Below are 21,125 nucleotides of genomic sequence, written 5' to 3'. Positions count from 1 at the left end.
ATAATATAACACTGCATGGATTGGGTATGTGAAGTCTTAGAGCGTGGCTGTAGTTTTCTATATAGCTGGAAACAAGGTAAACCTGAAGAATATATAGGGTCTTCAGTGTTTCTATAGCATGGGGTAATTTTCACGTCGCAGTCTAGTACACTAAAACTGTTTTTCAAACCCAGACATACTAATATATTATTCTCCATAGAAAACTTTCATAAACACAGACGCTTTAAGTGAAAACAGAATAAAAAAAACGAATGAATGTAAAAGAAAGAAGGCAGACACCCCCCCACCCCACCTCCAAACTAAAACACATAAACAGTTCTCAAACCTTTAGTTTATCCTGTGTTTTTGTACTGTTCCCTTGCCTCAAACTACTCATGAAGAAACATTAATAGCAAATGTTTGGAACTGGATATTTAAGCTGTAAGTTCTTTTGGGCTGGGAACTGAACCCTGTAATGCTCATCAAGGTGGATCTATACTAATGATAACACCAGATGCTCCTCAGGACCAAAATGCAGTAAATCTTCCTTTTTAGAGTATTATAGCATCCCTTAGGAAAGCGGCTACTCCAACCATCTTTCCATGCTGAGCACCAGCAGGCCGCCAGTGATAAAATTTGATATTCAGTTGCACAGTTAGAGAGCTGCCTGCTGGAAGGACCCATCGTGGTCCATACTGCTTACAGCCCATTTCTGGTCTCCATTGTACAAGGGATGTGTAGAAATGAGATGAAAAAGATAGGAGAGGTGAGAAAAGCAAGGTTTTGAGCACAGAAGATGAAAGTGGGATAGGTCAGCAGAGTCAAATATGAGATTTTTCTATCTTTCCCAAGGACTGCTCTTATTTGGAAAGATAAAATGACTTTGTGGCTTCTCCTTTCATCCCCATCTCCCAGGAGAAATCCTGAGGTTGTGGAGTTACATCTAGAAATGTAAGGCAACAGCATACAAGAAGGGAGAGGAGTATAAAAAAAAAAAAAAAAAAGAACATTTCCCCTTGTTGAGGTCTCAAAGAGTTAAGAGGCAAAATTATCCCTTTCAGAAGCTGTCTGCTGGGAAGACAACTTAACCCTGTGGTCAGCAGGCCCTGGCTTTACAACACACCCATAATAGTTACACAGGCATCCTGAAACAGGGCCAGTGTTGCCACATCTTTAAAGACAGTTGACGGCTAAAAGGGGGATGCTTTAATTGAGCAGGGTTAGTCTGTGAGCGAAGTTTTCCATGTTACTCTGTGTGTGGTTTGGGACTGGCTGGGTGTAAATGCAGCCATTTTTTTAGAGGGTTTACTAGCTCAGAATGTTTTTTAACGGGCAAGAAAAAGCAGTGTTTTGCTTGGGAAGCTATTTTAGGGTGCCCTTAGTGGTTTTAAAATGATCCTCACAGCAACAAAGGGTATTTTTCCCCTTCAAAAAAGGAAAATTAAAAAAAAAAAAATACCTCCTACGTAAAAACATGGAATTTCTAGTCTGTCATTTCAACATGCTGTAGGGAACAGCTTTTAACAAGTGATCGGAAAAAAGCGTTTAAAAAAATTTATTCCAACAAGACTGGAAATAGAAGCATTTAAGTCATGATATTATTCCAATTACAGGACTATATACAGATGTACAGATCAAAGACAGCAAGAATGATTAGGTCTTACGCTCCTACTCTTTCCTTAATTAGCATTTTCACCTCTCTGACTTTTCTCAAGTGCATTTTTGTTCCACTGAGCTTTTTTAAAAAAAGCCTACATAATCCAAAGATACCACGATAGAATATCTTTATTTATAGTTACTGGACATATATTTATATAAGAAAGGGGCTATTAACTTCAGAGGGTCGGGGACAATGCAAATGACAACAGCATATGTTTGGGATCTTACCAGTAAGCCAGTAATGTTCGGAAATGTCAGTTCTGATGTAATGGTGGTCGTGAGAAGGGCCCAGAGAACGTGTTAGAGCAGTGTCTTTGCCAAGGAAATCAGAAGCTGTTCCAGCATAAAGATACTCATCTGCGAATGAAAAAGAAATAGGGTTTCTACAGCTGTGGGGTAAACAAAATGAAAACTGTTTGTGTTTTGTTGTGTGAACACCACCTGTGCTTAATTGGCCTATGAACTAATTTAATGTTTTAAAATATTATTGGGTTATATTTTAATGGGATTTGGGGTTCTGTGAAGTTACTTACATTTAAATAGAGGTAATACTTGTAATTACATGCCCAAGAAGTGGAGTCCAAATCTAATTTTCAAATCTTTTAGGCACTCTGAAAAGTAAATTCCCCAGGTTTTAATGAGTGCTGGTGTCTTACGGGTATAAAGATGTATTTGATCTGAGCATCCTGCCCCGGGAGCAATAACCATGGACCCGGGGGCTGTGGCGAGGACACGGCCATCTATCCATTCAAGCTAGCTTTCGTGTCCCAGATTTGCTACAGCCCCGACGGCTTTGCTGCTCCTGGGCTTGAGCTAGTAAACGTGATGGATGCTTCACGACGGGAACTTTGCAGCTTGGCCCTTTCCTGCTGTAGGGATCTCCATCCAACACTTCATTCACGAAGAGGAATTTAGGTACTATGGGAATTCTTCTCAACGATGTAACGTGCTAATGGTAGGAATATGGCTGCAGACCCAAATCGTGATCATTTTAACATAGCGAGTGGTCCCACTAAAATAAATGAGACATCTTGCTTGAATAAGGCAGCCAGAATTTGCCTCACAAGGAAACTGTATCTGCAATACAGTACAGCGTGCTTGCTGCAAGTGCAGTTACCATTTAGGCTTCTGCCAGCTTTGTGTGCAACGCAAAACTTCACAACCTTAAGAATTGCACAATATTTTCTGGTTTTCTTCACATCTCAGTACTTTTCTAAAAAGAAGCAAAGAAATAGTATCACTGTGATTTTTTTTTTTTTTTTTTTTACTGCATAGTGCATTTTACAAGTCTTTTCTTTTTTCTGCAAAATAAGATAGCTTTATTGGTTGAATGAGTTTGGGTTTTGTTTAATGACTCACAACAATAAATCCCTAGAGTTTGTAAAAAAAAAAAAAGGTTCATGTTCATAAACAATAATCTTATAAAAAGCTATATGATACGTAAAAATACCCTTCCAGGAGTTCCTTCTCCAGGTTTTCTGATGCTCTGTGTGGAAACATTTCACAAGATCTTTTAGAGAAAAGTCCTTTGTTGAGAGTGAATGCAGAATAAATACCATTCAACATAGATGTTTGTGTTTTCATTTGTAAAAGATGTAAATGCACTTAAAAAATAAGATCAAGGGGGGAAAAAACCCCAAAACAAAACACACAACCCATGATCCACACGCATTTTATCTGGCCAAAAAAAGATCTATCAGCTTTCTTTTTACCGCATTATTATTGTTACTTATGTTTTATTTCCACGACAGTATTGGAAAGCAAATCTTTCAGACAGCATGTCGCCTTTGTGAAGAAACAATAGTGCATTCTGAAAGGTATTTGTCATAATGAGGAATGGGCAGGGTAATTGGTGCCTGCTAACTGACAGGCACTCAGCGATCGATATATCTGAAGGGCTAACAGCAATTCTCCATCCTTGCTTAGGCTCTGCTGACAAGGCGTTTTCAGTGCTTCTCTCGGCTTTTGGTATCTCTCATTCCAAGTTCTAGTTATGTCCAGAACAATTTTGGTGAGCAGTAATTTGTAATAGAAGATGGATGACAAGCAGGTGATTTGTTAGTCAAAAAGAATAGCTTTTCAAATTTATCTGTGGGATTTACTTGGGGTGAAATGCTGGGTAGAATTCAAAGAGAGATTACGCATTTCTGCAGAGAATGAAAATTACTCAGTTGTGTTAACCTATATACATGAGTGAAAATATAAATAAATATTATTTAGGTCATACGTGTATTGCTGATTACAAAGTGCTTTCTGAAGGATACAAGTAATCTTTATCGACATTTTGCAGATAAATAAAATTAGGCAGAGAAGTGACATGCCAAAGGTTACTCCCCTCGTCAGTGGCAGAGACAGGAACTCAGCTCCCTGAGTCCCAGGGCACTATCTTATCCATGAGCTATATTGCTCTTCTAGTACTTTTGGGAATAAAGTAATCATCAAAAGATAGGCCAAGAACGCATTCCATGGTTGGTCCTGTAACTCTTTACAATGCTCCTTGTACATTACTGCGAAGCACTTGACACCAGGCACGGTCAGCGAAGGGATACTAGAATACCATGACCGTTAATTTTATCTAGCCTGAAAATGCTTACGTACCAAAGTTCATGTTTTAGTTAGCTAAAACATGGCAGCTTCTTCATTTCACAGTATTTAATAGAGCAGTCAAAGCACTGGAGTGCTACTGAAATTAGCCAATACTATAATAAATCATGGAGTTCTATTGCATTTAAAAAAAAAAAAAAAAAAAAAAGAAGTTAGTTTCTAGAACCCCATTTTAAAAATAGACTTCACGGTCATTTAACAGTACTAGGGATCTCTGAGAAGAATAAGTACTGGCTTTAATCTATTGTTTTTAATAAAGGAAGTCCTGCCCCATCTGTTGGGTCAGAATCACAAATCATCTATCTTATTATCTGAGAATAAAGACTGAACATTAGTCATATTCTTTTTATAACACAGAGTGACCGATACTTCAAAGCATTGTCACCACTGCTCTTTGGCTGTAAAAGAAAACGTCATGGTGCTTCACTCTTATCTGGTATTCATATGCTTGACGGACAAGTTAAATGAAAATTGTCCAAAGCTATGAACCAAACCATGACAAAAGTAGCTCTTCTAGTGATTTGAAATCCGGAGGTCAAGCTGACATTCCTCAGCACCAAATGTCAGACCACACAGCGCTGTGATGCACGCAGCAGGCAGATTGCGCTATCTTGTTCCTAGGCTTCCAGCTTCAGAAGTGGCTACTTGAGTAAATAGAAACCTCAAAAATGTATTTATGGAAATAGTGGATGTCAGCAGACTTCAAAGGGCAGTACATATTGATAATTGCAGAAAGAGGCCCAGAAGCGCTTCAAACATTGTCTGTCCGTGCGCTTCTTTTGTTGTCTTAAAGGAGAAATGACGGGGTGAGGATGAAACCGCCTTCCTGCTCAACTGGCAGAGGCTTCACAGCCGCTCAGACGTCTCTGTTTGTGTTGCTGCATTTCCAGCTCTTTGGTGTCTGCAGACTGAAGGCTCCCTCCGTTCCGAGGGCGCAAACCAGCATGGGCAACCCGGCTAAGGCCAGAGGAGCTCCAGCGATGGCATCTGCCGAGCCTTCACCCCAGACCCCGCATTACGAAGCCATCGCACACCCGAGGGGCGCGCCTGGCTCTGATGGTTTCTTACCTGCCATCACTGAAGCAAATGGCTGCTGAGGATCGAAAGGGCATTTCAACCTGCCAGACTCCAAGTTCTGAGTATCCAGCCGGAATACCGTTTCCTGAGAATAAACACATATTCATTATCCTGGTGTGGCTGCAGGGAAAAGCTCACTTAGACGAACTGTTCTGCTAACACATGAAGCAAAGGTGTGTTGATCCCGCAGCTGTCGTCTCAGCATTGATGTTTACGGTCTGTGCCTCTGGTTTGTATCTGGATTTTTACTCATTGTTTTAACATATCCTGTTCACTCTATAGTGACAAACAAATCTAAAAAAAATAAAATTATTTTCAGAAAAAAAGATGTATTGTTCATTTCCACTCGAATTAAAAGCTGGATTGTACTTAAAAGGCACTGGCTTCTATTTGGGAAAGTGCTGATAGACTGTGTTGCAACGGGAGACTCCGAAGGGATTCTGGCTGACTTAAATTTCTCCAGGGACTGCTGAATAATGTTTGCAGCAGACACAGTTCAGCCCCTTGTAAATGAAAGCAGCATATGCTCTCTCTTGGCTTTTTTTTTTTTTTTTTTTTAACAAGGCTAATGATGCAAGAGATATCAGAATAGATCCTTCCTTGTAGTTCCCAAATACAGTGTGATTAATTCCTGGGTCACAGAACAAGGGCATAGAGGAAGATAAAGAAAAGAAATTATTTAAAAACTATTCCTGATATTTTCAGTGGGCAATCAACAACTCAGTTGTTGTAAGCATCAATTTGAAATTTTATTATAGTTTAGAATTGCCAAAAATATGCTTTTACTTGTTCCTTTCATTAGTTTCCTAAAAGCATGCCTAACCTGAAACCCATAGTAAGTCCTTCTGAAGGTAAATTGATTGCTCAGAGGAGTAAAATGAAGTCTTTGCAGGTATAGAGACTTGATTTTCAGAATTCTGCTGCTGTTACAGAAGGGAGTTTGCCTGCAGAAGTGCTCTTAACATTCTCTCCTACCTAGAGCGATATTTAAAATCCCACTAGTGTTCAGGAATCAAATCATTGTGGATTTAATGTCTATTGTAGACATAACATTTGAAACCAGTTTAAAAAAAATCAAAACACCTCTATGATTTAAACAATTACTTAATAAAGCGTGATTTTAATTATTTGTTTCTATATCTGTGCCTTTCAAGAGCACTGAAGAGTACAAATGACAGTTAAGTATGCCCGAAGATGGTCACATAGGATTAGATTTCACAACACATTAATTCAATTCATCCTTAATGTACATCAGATTATAAACGACCAAGCCTTTCTATTTCATTGAGGTGTCTCCTAAACTCTCTAGGCAGAAGACAAAAGCCCAGGATATTGAATAATTAAGCTACTTAAGAGAAAAGAAAAATCAATTTCAATCTGTGAACATAAATTCAATTTCTTCCAGCAATCCTAGCTGATACAAAGCAGAATTTAATCATCAAACAGCAACCCTTGTTATCTTCTCAAACCTGTGGGATATCAGGTAAGCCAAATTCTCAGGCTACTGAAGTGGATCAGAGCACACCAAGGACAAAACTAAATTAAAAATTAAGTAATTTTTTTTTTTTCTGCTGACAATGCTATGTTATTGTCCCATTCTTCTTTCTTCTAAGACATGCAATCCGGAGCTGCTCAGAGGAGCCTTGCCGTATTGCACGCAAGGAGGCTGCCTGCAAGTCCAGCAGTACTCAAGGGACCAAGGGCTTTATAGATCACCATCAAATATTTCAGACTTCACCCAGACAAACTAATGTACGCTACCAGGCATTCACACAGAGTTAACCTCCTGCTTTCACTTCGGACAAAGCCTTCAAAGAAAAGAGCATCCCTTGGAGACCTGTGGCTAACAGCGCCAACCACGCCAAGCCTCCTCTTCACCGGCCAAGACAAGTCTTGGCAGTGACTTCAGCAATAGCAAGACTAGGACTTTAATCCCCTTTAATTGTGTGATCCCGTAGGGGATTTGTACTGCTTCAAAAGCAGTGTCTGCTGTGGGTTTGAGTCACCTGATCCACACTGTTTTCACAGCACTGGCACTGGCCAGCAGACCACTGGGCAGATCCACCAGCAGCTTTCAGAGGTCAGCGGAGCACCGCCTGGTTTCACAGCCTCCGTGAGGCTATGTCAGGCCCTGGCTCTCCCAAGCATCCCACAGCTTCCTGTAGAGGTTGCTAATTGCCAAGCATCCATTATCCATTCTTATAACCCAGAGAGAAAAAAAAAAAAAAAGAAAGGGAGAGGGGGGAAAAAGACTAAAAGAACAGATCTGCAATAAAAGTGCTTTGAAGTACCACGTAGGACTCCTGGCTTCAGTTCCTCCAACAAGGAGACATTTTCAGCTGCCTGTCAAATTCACGTCAATGGGTCTGTCCTCAGCACCCTCCTGGCTTGTCACATTTATCTGGAGAGGCAGTGCAAGGACAGTGGCTATAGGGTGTTTGGGGTCCAAGAAGGAAAGGGAAGATATGCCTGATGCCATTCAAAGCTGTTAATTCAGTAGGAGGCTGTAGAGGAGACACACCACCAGAAGAGGCATGAGTAGTGCTTGAACACTGTCCAACCTACCACTGCAACTGAGCAACGGGGAGGAATGCAGGAGAGGCGGGACTGGGAGACAGTGAGGGGATTAGGAAATACAATACCGGGATTCTTCTTCCATTTCCTCTCATAAGGTAATTGGTCACGTCTAATTGAGACAGACCCCTTGTCTAGACTGGCTGCTGGACTGAACAATCAGACCAAATCCATAATTTCATAATGTCTGATGAAAACAACCTTCACAAATGAAGTAGTTAAAGGTGCAACGGTAGAGTGAATAAGGCATCTCGCTAATGACCCAGAGGTAAACCAGAGCCTTACTTACACTCTTGCTGAGAGCTGTTCTGTTCAATTCAGCTGTGTATTTGATCATTCAGGCTAAGGAATCAGCACGATACAAGGGATCTAAAATTTCAGTTTCTTCAACTGAAGAATGTAGCGAAGTAAAGAAGCCTACAAAATTATTTCATTGCAAGCCCAATTATACAGCATATACCAAACAATACCAGGAGCATTAATGGCTTATTAGGGAAAGAACACCACCGTGCAGATTTCAGGCAGATTGTGTAGAATATAATGATGGGTCTCAGCCTGGGCAAGCATTAATAACTTTTTTTTTTTTTCTGTGAGCATCTGCCCTTGATTCCGTATGTCAGAATAACTCCAATGTGTACATATTTCAGGTTATCATTTAATAATATTTCATTAGACCGCATTTCTTATATTCTAGAATTTCACTGAGACCCAAAGAAAGGAGAAAGCTATTTCTATAGCAGCATAGGAAGTCCGCACTGTAGGCAAGCAGCCAGACAGGTCACATCTCGACACTGTCTGAGAACAGAGCCAGTGTTACAAATATAGCCAAGGTGTTATACATATAGGAGTTAAAAAGAGACTTGTGCACTAAGTGGCTGCTTGACACAACACCAAAATGCTTCTGTTGTGGGGGTTAGGTCTCAAACATTTACCACTTAGGATAGAGATTTCTTTGTCACCAGCAAATGAAGACCAATCAGCTGCCAACTTCAGTTCAGGAATACGCCACTAGTGACAGAGGATACCCAACATCTACTTAGCGACAGGGCTGCAAACCATCCGCAGAGCCCTGAGACGCTGTCCTTGGACTCGGGCTCAGAGACCCTTTACAATCTCTGTATTCCTGTCATGTACAAGGAACAGGAAACCATCTCTGCGGACCAAGGGTATATATACATTAACAAATAGAACTACGAGTGTCATCTTGAACTCTACATGCGTGTGTGTGTACGTAAGCAGAAAGCACGTGCGGAAATGACTTACTAGAAAGACAGACATCTGGGTTAAATGTTCCCTTCACTTAGTTAATCATGTGAAAGTGTCATCCTGAAGAACTTTGGGTTTTAGGCCTTACTGAGGAAAGTGCTTTGTTCAAAAGTGATACGCGCATATCAAATGTGAGAACACAAGTTCCCGTCTGACCTGCAAAATCCACCATTTATCCTGTTATTTACGCAAGCTGTTGTCAGTTCATTTTTTACACGCTCACATGGTATTTGCCAATCTATGATGAATGTTAAACAAGATGAGGGTTATTCCTTGGCATGTCAGAGCAGTGAGGAAATTAAATTACCTCTTTGTGAGTTCCGAGTTCAATGTATCCACAGAGAGGGTGGAACGCTCCTGTGCCACAGACATAAACATGGGTTCGGTTGTAGGGCTGAAGAACCCTGATAAAATTGGCACATTCTGTCTATTGGGAAAAGAAAGAGAAGGGTTAATTTTTGTGTTTATTCTTATCTTTCATATTATACATTGTGCTAGGTTATAGCCATAGTATTGGTGTATTTAAGCTCAAAACTACTGTAGCAGAGACTGTTTTCTACATATTTCAAAGTTGTGACGGCTACAGTTTTGCACTGGCTATCTACTAGGCAGTTCATTAATCACACTTGCAGGCCTAATTCTGCTATAGCGCTTACAGCCATGAGAAGTTCTGTGGTAACAGTCCAGTGTGGAGGATATCTGCTCAGCCTGTGTTGTACCAAGCAATCCCTGTCAACAATGGGGCAGAGGTTGGAGAGCCACTGGGTTAGTCTGGCTACCAGTCCTCCTGCCTTTGTGCCCAATTCAGGGTCCTGCGCAGCCTTTAGCACCGAACATTACACGATAGAAATCATGGGGGCGGACTGAAGGGCTTCAGTATACTTCTAAGAGCATGTTCTGTGTATGTGTGAGCTCCTTTGCACCAACCACATCCTACTGGTCATTTTTATTTGGGTATTTCTGAGTCCTAGGGGATGCTCGGGTCAGTCCTGGCTCTAGCTGGGCTTGGTCCTTACTGGTAAGTGGCACGGGCAGCTGCTGCACGCTGCAAGGGTGCTGCTACATGGGGTGGTAGGAAAGGCTTGCTGCAACCTTCCCCCAAATTAAATACATGTACATATAGCAAGGTACGAAGGAGGGAATACACAAGAGGTATTCATACGTTCAAGCTACCACCCTACACCTAAGGGAGAGGCAAGCTGCACGTTCAAAACAATTATTCCCGTCTCTGGTCCCTTTCCTTTTGTCTTAGTGCAGAAATAGATTAGCACAACCCCTCCATATAGACCAGTATCAGAATTTTCCCAGTGCTCAGCAGAGGTGTTGTTTAGTTTTTGTCTGCTGTAAAGATAAGGTTAGCAATAAGTTAGGATAAAAAGTTGAAATTCCTCAGGCAGAGAGCTGCGAGAGTGTTTTGAGCTGGAGTTCCACCTTGGTAACAGACAAGCTGGATAGAAACCGCAAGATTTGTGGAGAGAAAAGGAAGAAATTTTATTATACAGCCGGGAAATGTTTACATTTATAGTGGGCTCTAGACACATGATGTAATCTGTGCTATGCAAAAGAGATATGAAAGTTTTATTGTATATATGAATGCACTTTAAATACACTTCCTAAAGAGACTTCCTAAGGATCTGTGGTTCCAGGGAAAAGCTAATGAGTCTGAGATTTTGTTTTAACCTTAACTGCAGCTGTCTGCAAATTAAGTTAATTTGTACTCTGCTCTGCTACTCTGTTTCATTAATGAATCATAATGAAGTTAAATTCAGGATATTCCCAAGAAAAAAGAAGCAATTTGACGGGAAAGAAAGGATTTCAGGGGAGTGTTGCCAGGGATACATTTCAGAGGAGAGTCCATTCATCTCTCAACTACATTTATTACATACGTGGATGGCTTAGCATGATTGCTGCTTGCAATACTGAATATTTTTCTTAAAGAATTAATATTTAAAGAAAAACATTAGAAGTGCAACATTTTTTTTAAATGAAGAAAATACACTTAGTTCATTAGCTCAGGAAAAAAGTGTAACAACAGCTTACTAACCCGTTTTGTGCATTTAGAAACAAACACACAGATATAAAATATTCTCAACAATAATAAAATATATTCCATACTTACATGGGCATCTTTCCCAGCTAATTTGCATAATTCTACCTTTTCTTTTGCTGCAGGCCAATAAATCTGTAACATAGTCAAAATAAGACAAAGATTATGATTATTATAAATTGTCCTGCGACTGTAGTTTAATTATTTCCTTGAATGGACAGCTAAAATGGATTTATGCATGTTGAAGGAATTTGCATGTAAATTGAAATGAACATAACTTTGAATATAGGGTTCCATTACAAAAAGCAAAGAGGTTTTAAATCAAAACCTCTGCTCTTTATTGGCTATACGTACTTTTAAAAAGTACTTATTTGACCTGGCTAGCACACCTTGTCACCATTATGAATTGTATGTTTTTCTCAAAGATATGATGAGCCAAATCGTCTTGAAACTAAACTGACTGCAAAACAAGGCGAATTACAATTGTGATGAATTTGGTCCAGTGAATTTGGCAAAGCTGCTATAAAAAAAAACCCTTAGCTGTTGCTGCCAATTTTCAAATGAAAAGAAGTTTTATTCAAAATCTAAAGGTAGCTTATGGGAAATCTGTATAACAAAAAGTATGTTCGACAGAAAGCAATGGCGCACGGTTTAAAAATGTCACCTATCCACACGGAGTTTACTGAGAAAATAACATAGACATTTAGAGGAGAGTCAGGTACATTAGATCATTGCTCACTTATATTATTACTGTTTCTCTTTCGTCTTTCATCCGCACTACAGAATTCTGTAAACTGGGTTCTGTTGTAGATGGAGCCAGTTGACAAATTACTATCAGTTACTATAACCTCAATTATGTTAGTGAAGACATATCAACAAACGACAGCTCAGGTTCTGGCTCATTGATTTCAATTAAACAGTCAAAATTGGATATTATTGAATATATGTTTGAGTCTATTAAATTAAAAATAGAAGCTAAATACAAAGTCTTCCAGAATCACCACGCTAAACATGGATCTTTTTTTCCTTCTTATTTTAACAAGACAAAACTATAGATATTTCTCATGACTAATGATAACAATGACAACAAATCATACTCATTTGTGAGTAAATATTGGTGAGGAAATTGCCTCAAGTCCCAGAAACAGGTAGTAGTCACAGATGCTTTAGAGTAGTGTTGACTCCCAAATCACACTTTATAAAATCTTAAATAGTGAAATATATAGGAATAAAGAAATATTATAATATGCATTAAAAAAAATCATCATCAAGGAAGGATGCACAACTCAGCAACATGCAAGAGTTAACTGCTGTAATATTCCCTTTCCCTCACCCAGCTGTTGGCACCTTGTAGGATGTGGCTTGCCACATACACAGGCTTAGTCCCACACTGTTAAGGAGGGAGTGCCCTATGTCAAATAGCTTTATCACGGTCCAAAATCTACAGCCAGCCTTCCTCTCAATCTAGAAACCGTCTTTTTATTTCACTTCTTCCTCCTCTCTTCCCAGTGAAAATAGATGTATTGGCTTTTCTGAAGGAAATTAATTTCCTCTCAAGTTAATTTACAGTTACCTTTCTGATTAGAAGCTCTTAGTAAAGATAATGTATTTTAAGTTATTTAAACCTTAACCCTTTACAGCAATATTTACTTAAAGTCAGAGATAAGGCAGTATAACAACATCTCAGCACTGGAACACACGTTTACTTTCCCAGAGCATTTTCTCAGAATGACGTCATGATAGCATCCAGGTACGAAAACGCAGTCTGAAATCAGCCATGCCAGTGTGTCTGGATTGCACAGTACACAATGCCAGAAACTACAGAGGAAAGTATCGGGAACATTGCAAAGCCATCGGGAAGAGCTGAAGGTAGCACCAGTGAACTCATCTGGTCTCGGCCTGGGCAGAGTGGGATGGGTCTCTCTTGTAGCACTGGTCTAGCCTGAGTGCTGCTGGTTATGGAGATGGAGAGCCTGGGGCTTAAGAGGTGCTGATGAAGAAAAGTTGATGAAAAGGAACAGCTGGAGAAATATAAGATCATGGATCTCCAAATACATTTGGTCAAGGACACTTAAGCTGAGATCTGATCTTCAGCTCTCTTGTATAGAAACTTTATGCCCATTTCTGCCCAAGATGCCTGTATCAATAACAGAGAAGGCTAGAGGTCTGTGAGGGGTTTGGGATATTTTTGGCCAAAGCTTAAGCATCCAATTAGGTAGACAAGATGTTCCTCTGTTGGGAGGCCCAGTTGCATTCAAAGACATCTGCTTGAAAACATCACACGTGTTAATGGACTTGACTCTACGTGCAACTGTTGTACAGGTTCCTTCATGGGAAACAGCATTTGTCATACAAGCTGGACCAGTCAGGCTGAGATATACACGTCCCCTTTTCTATGATAATTGACCGCAGTCAGTTATAGAAAAATCAATTGTTTTACTTTCTGGCTACTCAACAGCCTCAGTATTTAGCATTTTACAAGGCCACATTAGACAATGAAAAGTGAAGCTAAGTGATCCAACTTTAAAATCAATTTACAATTATATATGGAGGGAGTTAAAGTGATATTTATTTGCTTTCCATAAGAGAAATGAGAGGTTCCCAGAAACTGTCAGTTCTAAATTGTAATAGGTCAAGAAAATTGCATAATAAATAATGAGCCAATGTGCTGAGCAAGAAAGCATAAACTTAATTTTTTACAAGGTCCCATGCTGTGTAACAGTACCACAGGTCTGGTTACCTCAAACACTGACACACAAGTAACTTTACACATGAGAAACAGTCTCACCGAATTTTTACATGCATAAGCTTATTTACATGCATCTATGTTGGCTTTTCTGTAGGGGGTGAAATTAAGTCTTAGTATTATATTTTATTCAGACAAGTTACTTAGTTTCATAGTATGCAAAAAGTTAGGCTAGCTGTTCCAGTAGTTTCTGTTTTATTTAAAATCTTTGAGCTTGTAGATGGTTTGATGCTTTGAAATTGGTCATTTTGTTGCATAATTTTTTTCAGTTCACATGGTGAATTCACAATGGTAACATCTTATTTAACAAAGTCTTTTTCCTGAATTCCTCAAAGAGTAAAACCTCAAAGAAAGAAAAAACAAACAAACAAACAAAAAAAAACCCCAAAAACCCAATACATAATAATGGTGACAACACCACTGACATGTAAAATGATAATCATTCCATGTTACAAACAGCACAAATTATGTATAAAATATATTTTATGGTTGCATCTGTATCTGAAATATCTGGAGAAATCTTAGAATAGCTAGGTGGGGTTACTGAATTTAAGGCAAGAATGTAGCTAGTTGAAATAAATGAACTATATACTTAAATAGGATTATTTTTTCTCTTAATCTTCAGTTTATTTTACTTGCAAAATATCTGTATCAAAATTTCAAAGGTCAAATGCTGTCATGATTTCCTGATTTTATCTTCTATAGCTCAATTTAAAAAAAAACAAACAAAACTTACCATTACTTTTAAATAATTCTATACATATTTTCTTAAATTTAGTAACAGGAAATAAATTAAAAACTCCTAATAAGTGCAAGTTAATAAGTTCTCTGCTAGCAGAGTGAAAGAAAACCTCCCAGGAGTACAAAATTAAGTAGTACATAAGTGTAGGACAGGTAAGGTATCACTTGAAAGGGTAGCTGGAAATTGATTTCTGATTAAAACAAAACATTAAAAAACACAAAGGTCCTTTTCAGATCAGGAGTAGAGTAATTTCTAAAAGTAACATTTTTTCTTCCTCCAAACATGCCTTTTTACTATAAGAAAAAAATGAAAAGGGAATAGTGAATTTTGAAAAAAAAAAAAGATTATTTACATACCTAAATTGATATGTGGATGCTATATATGCCATTATATGTATATATAAATAATAGCTGGACTAATTTCTAAGAGTTTCATTTCAGTTGCCATCTGTCATGAATTAACAATACTGGTTACAAGCTAGTATTTTCCTCATCTCTCTGTATCTATCTTTCTCTATCCAATTTTGTCCCTAGGCTAACACTTAGACTATAAATCCTTAGGAGAAGTGGTGCCTCAAAAATAACAGTGAAGTCGTATTCCAAAGCAACCATTGTACAGAAGTCCAGCTTTTCCAAGAGTCATTTCTAATGAAGTTACTAAATCTGGGATGATGCAGGACTTTACCAAAAGAGTGGGAAATACTATATAGTATTACAATACAGAAGAGGAGTAACACAAGATATCTAAGGAAATTACAAGCCTATTGGTCTTATTTCATCTGTTTGTAAGGCTTCGAAACAAATTTTTACTTAGGGAGGGAAAAACTTAAGTTTCCAATGAAAATGGAGTGTGCCACGAAAGACAAAATAACTTTGGTAAAGAGCTGCTATTCCACTCTAATATTGTACTTTAATAACATAGCTGAATTGCATACTACATTAATGCCTCTTCGTCAGGGTCCAGTTAAGTATTTATTAAGTTGCCGCATGGAAATTGATTAGCTCAGCTGGGAAAGACAGGCGTTATTAAAAGAAAAAATAGTCTGATAAGTAAAGAACTTGCGGTAGAAAGTTACTCATGCAGCTCCTCAAGAAATAGTGTCAGAGCTCACCCCATTTCATACACCCTTCGGCAGCCTTGGCAAAACCCCAGCACTCTGCACCAACACGTGCAGATGACACAGAGCTGGGAAGTGTCACTAATACAAATGAAGACTGGTAGTATTCTGCAGGAAGCATCAAAGGGCTCTGAAGACCAGAATTATAAATAGCCAGAGGAAATAATGTGACCATAAATAAATAGAGATTGTAGATTTTAACAAAAATAAATCTTAAACATCAGAGTAATAAGGTTCTGGTCTATAGCAACAACTTTGCTAAAGAAGTTGCATGAAGTATCCCTCAAGGTCCCTTACTGCAGGTTTGGACCAGGTTACGAAAGGAATAACTGCTACATGAGCTAGTTGCTGGTGATAGCAGGGAGTGAGACCAATTGACCAACGTGACTCCTTCCAGCTCCGTGTCCCCAAGATAGTCACGCTCATGCCAGCAGCAAGCACTTGAGTGTCTCATTGAGATCGACGGCTTTCAGCAGCCCTGGGGGTTTCGCTGGAGCCTCTCACGTGCTTGATGCTGCACACGTGCTTCAGCACTCCTCTATCAGTACAGCCTCTGGTACGAGAAACCCCAAAGTGTTTTATTAGTGGTACATATAGCACCAGCAGGATGTGTCTGTATCTGGAGTGAAGGACGCCAGCTGATCAGCACGTCTCGTGACACTCTCACTCAGTTTGAGTCCTGTGAAGAAAGGGATTGCTTCCTTCCTGTTTCAAAGGAATAAGAGGTGGTAGAAGCACTTAGAGGAAAAATAGACTGATTTTAAATAGCTACTTGATGCAGCAAGAGAAAGTCTGCTTTCTTCCCTTGTTTTATTCTATGTACTAGATATTCGTTATATTGACGCTTGAGGAAAGGCATGCAATAAAATTACAGCTTCCTGGGCATCAAAATGTCTCATTAAAGCTTTATGAATCATGTAGACCATAACTCAGAAGCCTAAGCTCATTGGTATGATTGAATTCCCCATACGACAGCCCCAACTGCAGCTTCCAAAGAACAAAGCCTGATTGAGCTGTAAACCCATTGTCACGCTGGCATATGCAGTATACTCCCCCTGAGAAACTCCCCTCCATGAGAAACTCATCTCTGTGTAAAAAAAAAAAAAAAAAAAAAAAAAAATTCACAAGTTAGCCCAATGTGACCATAAAGCGCGTACAGTAAAAAGGGCAACATGATCCAAAAACGCCAAAGTAAACCAAGAGTCAGTCTAATCCCGGTTTTGCCATTGCCTTACTACACGTGACAGTCAGGTCTCAATTTTCCCACCAGTTAAATGACAGTAATGTGACTTTTTTTTTTTTTCTTGCTGAAGAACTTAGTAATTCGTAGCTGAAAAATGAAAAGCAAAGAAAACAGTAAGATCAAGGGGCACTGAGAATGAATATGACAGTGATCCAATGATAAGACTGTCACACTACTGCATAAGACAATATCATAAATATCACAGCCCAATACTATAAGAGGGGGTGTCCATGGATTGCTTCCTGAGAACTAGGACATTTGTCACTTCTGTATACTGACCCCGGGTCACTTTACTGAAATTTACTGCAAGCACTAGAAATTTATTGAATTTCCTAACAAACACTGGAAAGAATTGCATGCTTTTTTTAGTATTATTTTGCTGAAAGCAAAGAATATTGTAATTAATGAGGAAATGAGCTGATTTTAGCATAGCATGCTTGAATACCAGTTGCTCTCTAAATACCTCACATCTGTTACATTCATGTGTGTGGTATGGAAAGTCCTCAACTTGGGGAACTGGACAGATTGTTCTCATACACAAATCCTAAGAGGAAGGTTACCCTAAGCAGTTACTGTAACTGGCTCCCACTGTACTTTCTGTACTCTGGAATTCAATATTTTAAAGTCATCAGCAAAGAAAGGAAGTTAATACATCTAAGTTCCTTATCTGAATTTCTCCCTGTATTTGAAACCTAACCAGACTGTCTTTAGAGTTAGATTTTTCACATAGCTTGCTTTTCCACAGTTTTATCTCAGAATTACTTAGAGATCCCTAAAAGGAGGGAATTTATTCTTAAACGTCTTTTATATCTTCCACAGACCTTCCTTCTTCCAACAGGTATTCCTACATCTGACACGCTAATTCCCATACTTGAAAGATACATCCAGGGAGACATTTGACCAGAATTTCCAACTCCAATTATTTCATAGTAGCAGAAAATTAGATCTCTGAAAGATATAATTTGATATGGCATGGGGGTGGGGGAGCGAAGAGGATATGAGGATCGATTCAGAGCGATTTAAAACACTGCGGGAAGTGCCAGCGGCAGTGTATGGCATTCTTTATTTTCATGGTGCTGTCACACTGAGTGAAACGCACTGGAAGTCAGAGGGAAATAACAGTTGTGTATTTGGATGACACAGTCACACATTTTTGGTAGCATAAATGTGGCAGGTGGCGGTCAGAGTGAAACCTCTTATTAGAACCAAATGAGCTTTTTTTATTGCATCTGAAAAAGCAAGATCTCCACATGCAATGGTTCTCCTCTTAAACTGTGATCCACCCTCCAACACAACTTAAGAAGTAGCCAGTGCTTTCACTACTGAAAGGTTTTTCTGAAAAAGGCGTTTTCATGTGTACATTATGAGCATATGTGAAAGCTTAAAGGAAATGGACCAGATGCTGATTTCATTTACACTGGATTAAATCTTGAAAGGTTTCAGTGCTTTCACACTTCATTTTCCACAGTGCAACCACTGCAGACTTCTGACTACCGTCTGTTTCTCCTGAAAGGAAACTGTACACCAGGATTTTTAGGGTAAATGGCATTGCTCCTGACATGTTTATCACTGCAGGCTGAAGACAAATCCTACCTTTGAAAAAGTCAAAGCCCAATATGAGCAAATGTTTTCAGAGAGCAGGATACTGGCGGTTCTTTATACCTAAACATATGGGTAAAATATAAAAATGACAGCGGATGTTTATGGAAACATAATTTATGGCAACAATGCAAAAGGAAATAACAGAGACACTCTCTTCCACCTAGGGTTGCTGTCATTCGGGTTACATACTGCTTTCTTCAGGTCTTGCCGCTGCCTGTTATTTTGTGTCTGTAAACACTGTTTAAAAGCTTCCGCCTTGTCTGCACAGGTGCCTAAATTTAAGTCTATCAAATGATTCTATGGACTCCAAAAGGTTTTCAGAAGTTCAAAACAAGAGTTACATAGCTCAATAATACGAGTCTTCCAAGGGCTAGCAAGCATAAAGTTATCACCTCTGTCTCTGAACATCCCTAATCTGAAGCACCATTATAGCTTCTTATTGCACTCTTCCTTCAGTGCCCACCACTGACCAACTTTGGGGACAGGACGCTAAATCATAGAATCATAGAAAGGTTTGGGTTGGAAGGGACCTTAAAGATCATCTAGTTCCAACCCCCTGCCACAGGCAGGGATGCCCTCCACTAGACCAGGTTGCCCAAAGCCCCATCCAACCTGGCCTTGAACACTTCCAGGGAGGGGGCCTCCACAGCTTCCTGGGCAACCTGTGCCAGTGACTCACCACCCTCACAGGGAAGAATGCCTTCCTAATATCTAATCTAAATCTACCCTCTTTTAGTTTAAAATCGTTACCCATCATCCTATCACTCCATGACCTTGTAAACAGTCTCTCTCCAGCTTTCCTGCAGGCCCCTTCAAGCACTGGAAGGCTGCTCTAAGATCTCCCTGGAGCCTTCTCTTCTCCAGGCTGAACAACCCCAACTCTCTCAGCCTGTCCTCATAGGAGAGGTGCTCCAGCCCTCTGATAATCTTTGTGGCCTCCTCTGGACTCACTCCAACAGGTCCATGTCCTTCTCATGTTGGGGGCCTCATTGCTGAACACAGTACTCCAGGTAGGGTCTCACAAGAGCGGAGTAGAAGGGCAGAATCCCCTCCCTTGACCTGCTGGTCACGCTTCTTGTGATGCAGCCCAGGATACGCTTGGCTTTCTGGGCTTAAAGTGCACATCAATGGCTCATGTTGAGCTTCTCATCTACCAGCACCCCCAAGTCCTTCTCCTCAGGGCTGCTCTCAATCCATTCTCCGCCCACTCTGTAGTGGTGTTTGGGATTGCCCCAACCCATGCGTAGGACCTTGCACTTGGCCTGGGTGAACTTCACGCGGTTTGCACGGGCCCACCTCTCCAGCCTGTCCAGTTCCCTCTGGATGGCATCCCTTCCCTCCAGTGCGTCGACCACACCACACAGCTTGGTGTTGTCGGCAAACTTGCTGAGGGTGCACTCGATCCCACTGTCCATGTCACCGACAAAGATTTTAAACAGTGCCGGTCCCAGTACCGACCCCTGAGGAACACCACTCATCACTGGTCTCTACTTGGATATTGAGCCATTGACTGCAACTCTTCGAGTGCGAGCATCCAGCCAATTCCTTATCCACTGAGTGCTTCATCTGTCGAATCCATGTTTCTCCAATTTAGACACAAGGACGTTGTGCACTATACGGATATCCAGTAGATCCAGTCTTATTTTATTGTAAATGACAGATAAGATGCTTTCTATTTCTATTAATTTTGGGAGGAAGGAAAATACTCTGAAATAGGTGGAAATGAGTATCCTATGAACAGCAACACCCAGAAAAGTTTCCCCTTGTTTGAAAAGCAGGGCCATCAGCATGCATTTACACTTGGGAACTAATTCCCCATGTGCGGAGGGTCAAACACTGCCACTGTCAAAACTCAGCCTCACCTCATTTCTTAGCACTTTTTCTAGCCACAGAGACTGAGAACAAAGCAACGTGATCCCAGATGGATTCGTGATCATGCTCCTCCAGTTCCACTGGGTTTATTCTAGATTTTCCCAGTCCTCATGCTGCCACTTCCAGAACTTTAGATATCTACAGTGGTTTCCATGTGACTGGCCTTCACCGATGTCTCCTGGTGAGCCTTTTTCTTCTGACAGGGCAAGAAATCTTCACCCTCAGACAGTCTACAGATTTTGCTAACAGGCAGAAAGCTAAATTTCTTTGACATATAGAATAAGCAGCACATATTTGGTTAGGAAGTACCAGTCTTGGTGTTACTGTGTTTCAAGGGTGCAATAAACATCTCTGACTCTGTGCGTATTCCTGAAGCTCTGGCTTGATGGCAAGAACCAAAGACTCCCTTCGATGATGGCTAAATTCCCACCAGGTTCATTTCTAACTGAGACAACACTTATATAGGCTGACAGGTTTCCCACCACAATGAAGGTAAAATTTGGGTCCTGTATCTTGAGGCTGCTGTTTAACATAAATATATATATGCATTTGTATATATGTTCCCCTTCCTGCAGAAATGGGTGGGTCACACTGCAA

General features: G+C 40.0%; 1 protein-coding gene across 4 annotated transcripts in view; it reads right to left on the bottom strand.

Moving 5' to 3' along the window:
* The window catches only part of SEMA3D (semaphorin 3D), a 146,235-nt gene that overhangs the window by 55,448 nt on the left and 69,662 nt on the right, over positions 1-21,125 (bottom strand). For all 4 annotated transcript variants that reach the window (XM_054830619.1, XM_054830606.1, XM_054830614.1 and 1 more), the window contains exons 4-7: positions 11,279-11,341; positions 9,467-9,586; positions 5,311-5,404; positions 1,867-1,995 (exon numbers count right to left, since the gene is read on the bottom strand). In XM_054830619.1, the coding sequence (XP_054686594.1) occupies positions 1,867-1,995; positions 5,311-5,404; positions 9,467-9,586; positions 11,279-11,341 (406 nt within the window). The remainder of the gene's footprint in view (positions 1-1,866; positions 1,996-5,310; positions 5,405-9,466; positions 9,587-11,278; positions 11,342-21,125) is intronic.

The sequence above is a fragment of the Grus americana genome, chromosome 1 (assembly GCF_028858705.1).
Source record: "Grus americana isolate bGruAme1 chromosome 1, bGruAme1.mat, whole genome shotgun sequence".
Taxonomy (NCBI): domain Eukaryota; kingdom Metazoa; phylum Chordata; class Aves; order Gruiformes; family Gruidae; genus Grus; species Grus americana.
The sequence above is the reverse complement of the archived record's forward strand: the minus strand, read 5'-3'. Positions and strand labels throughout refer to the sequence as shown.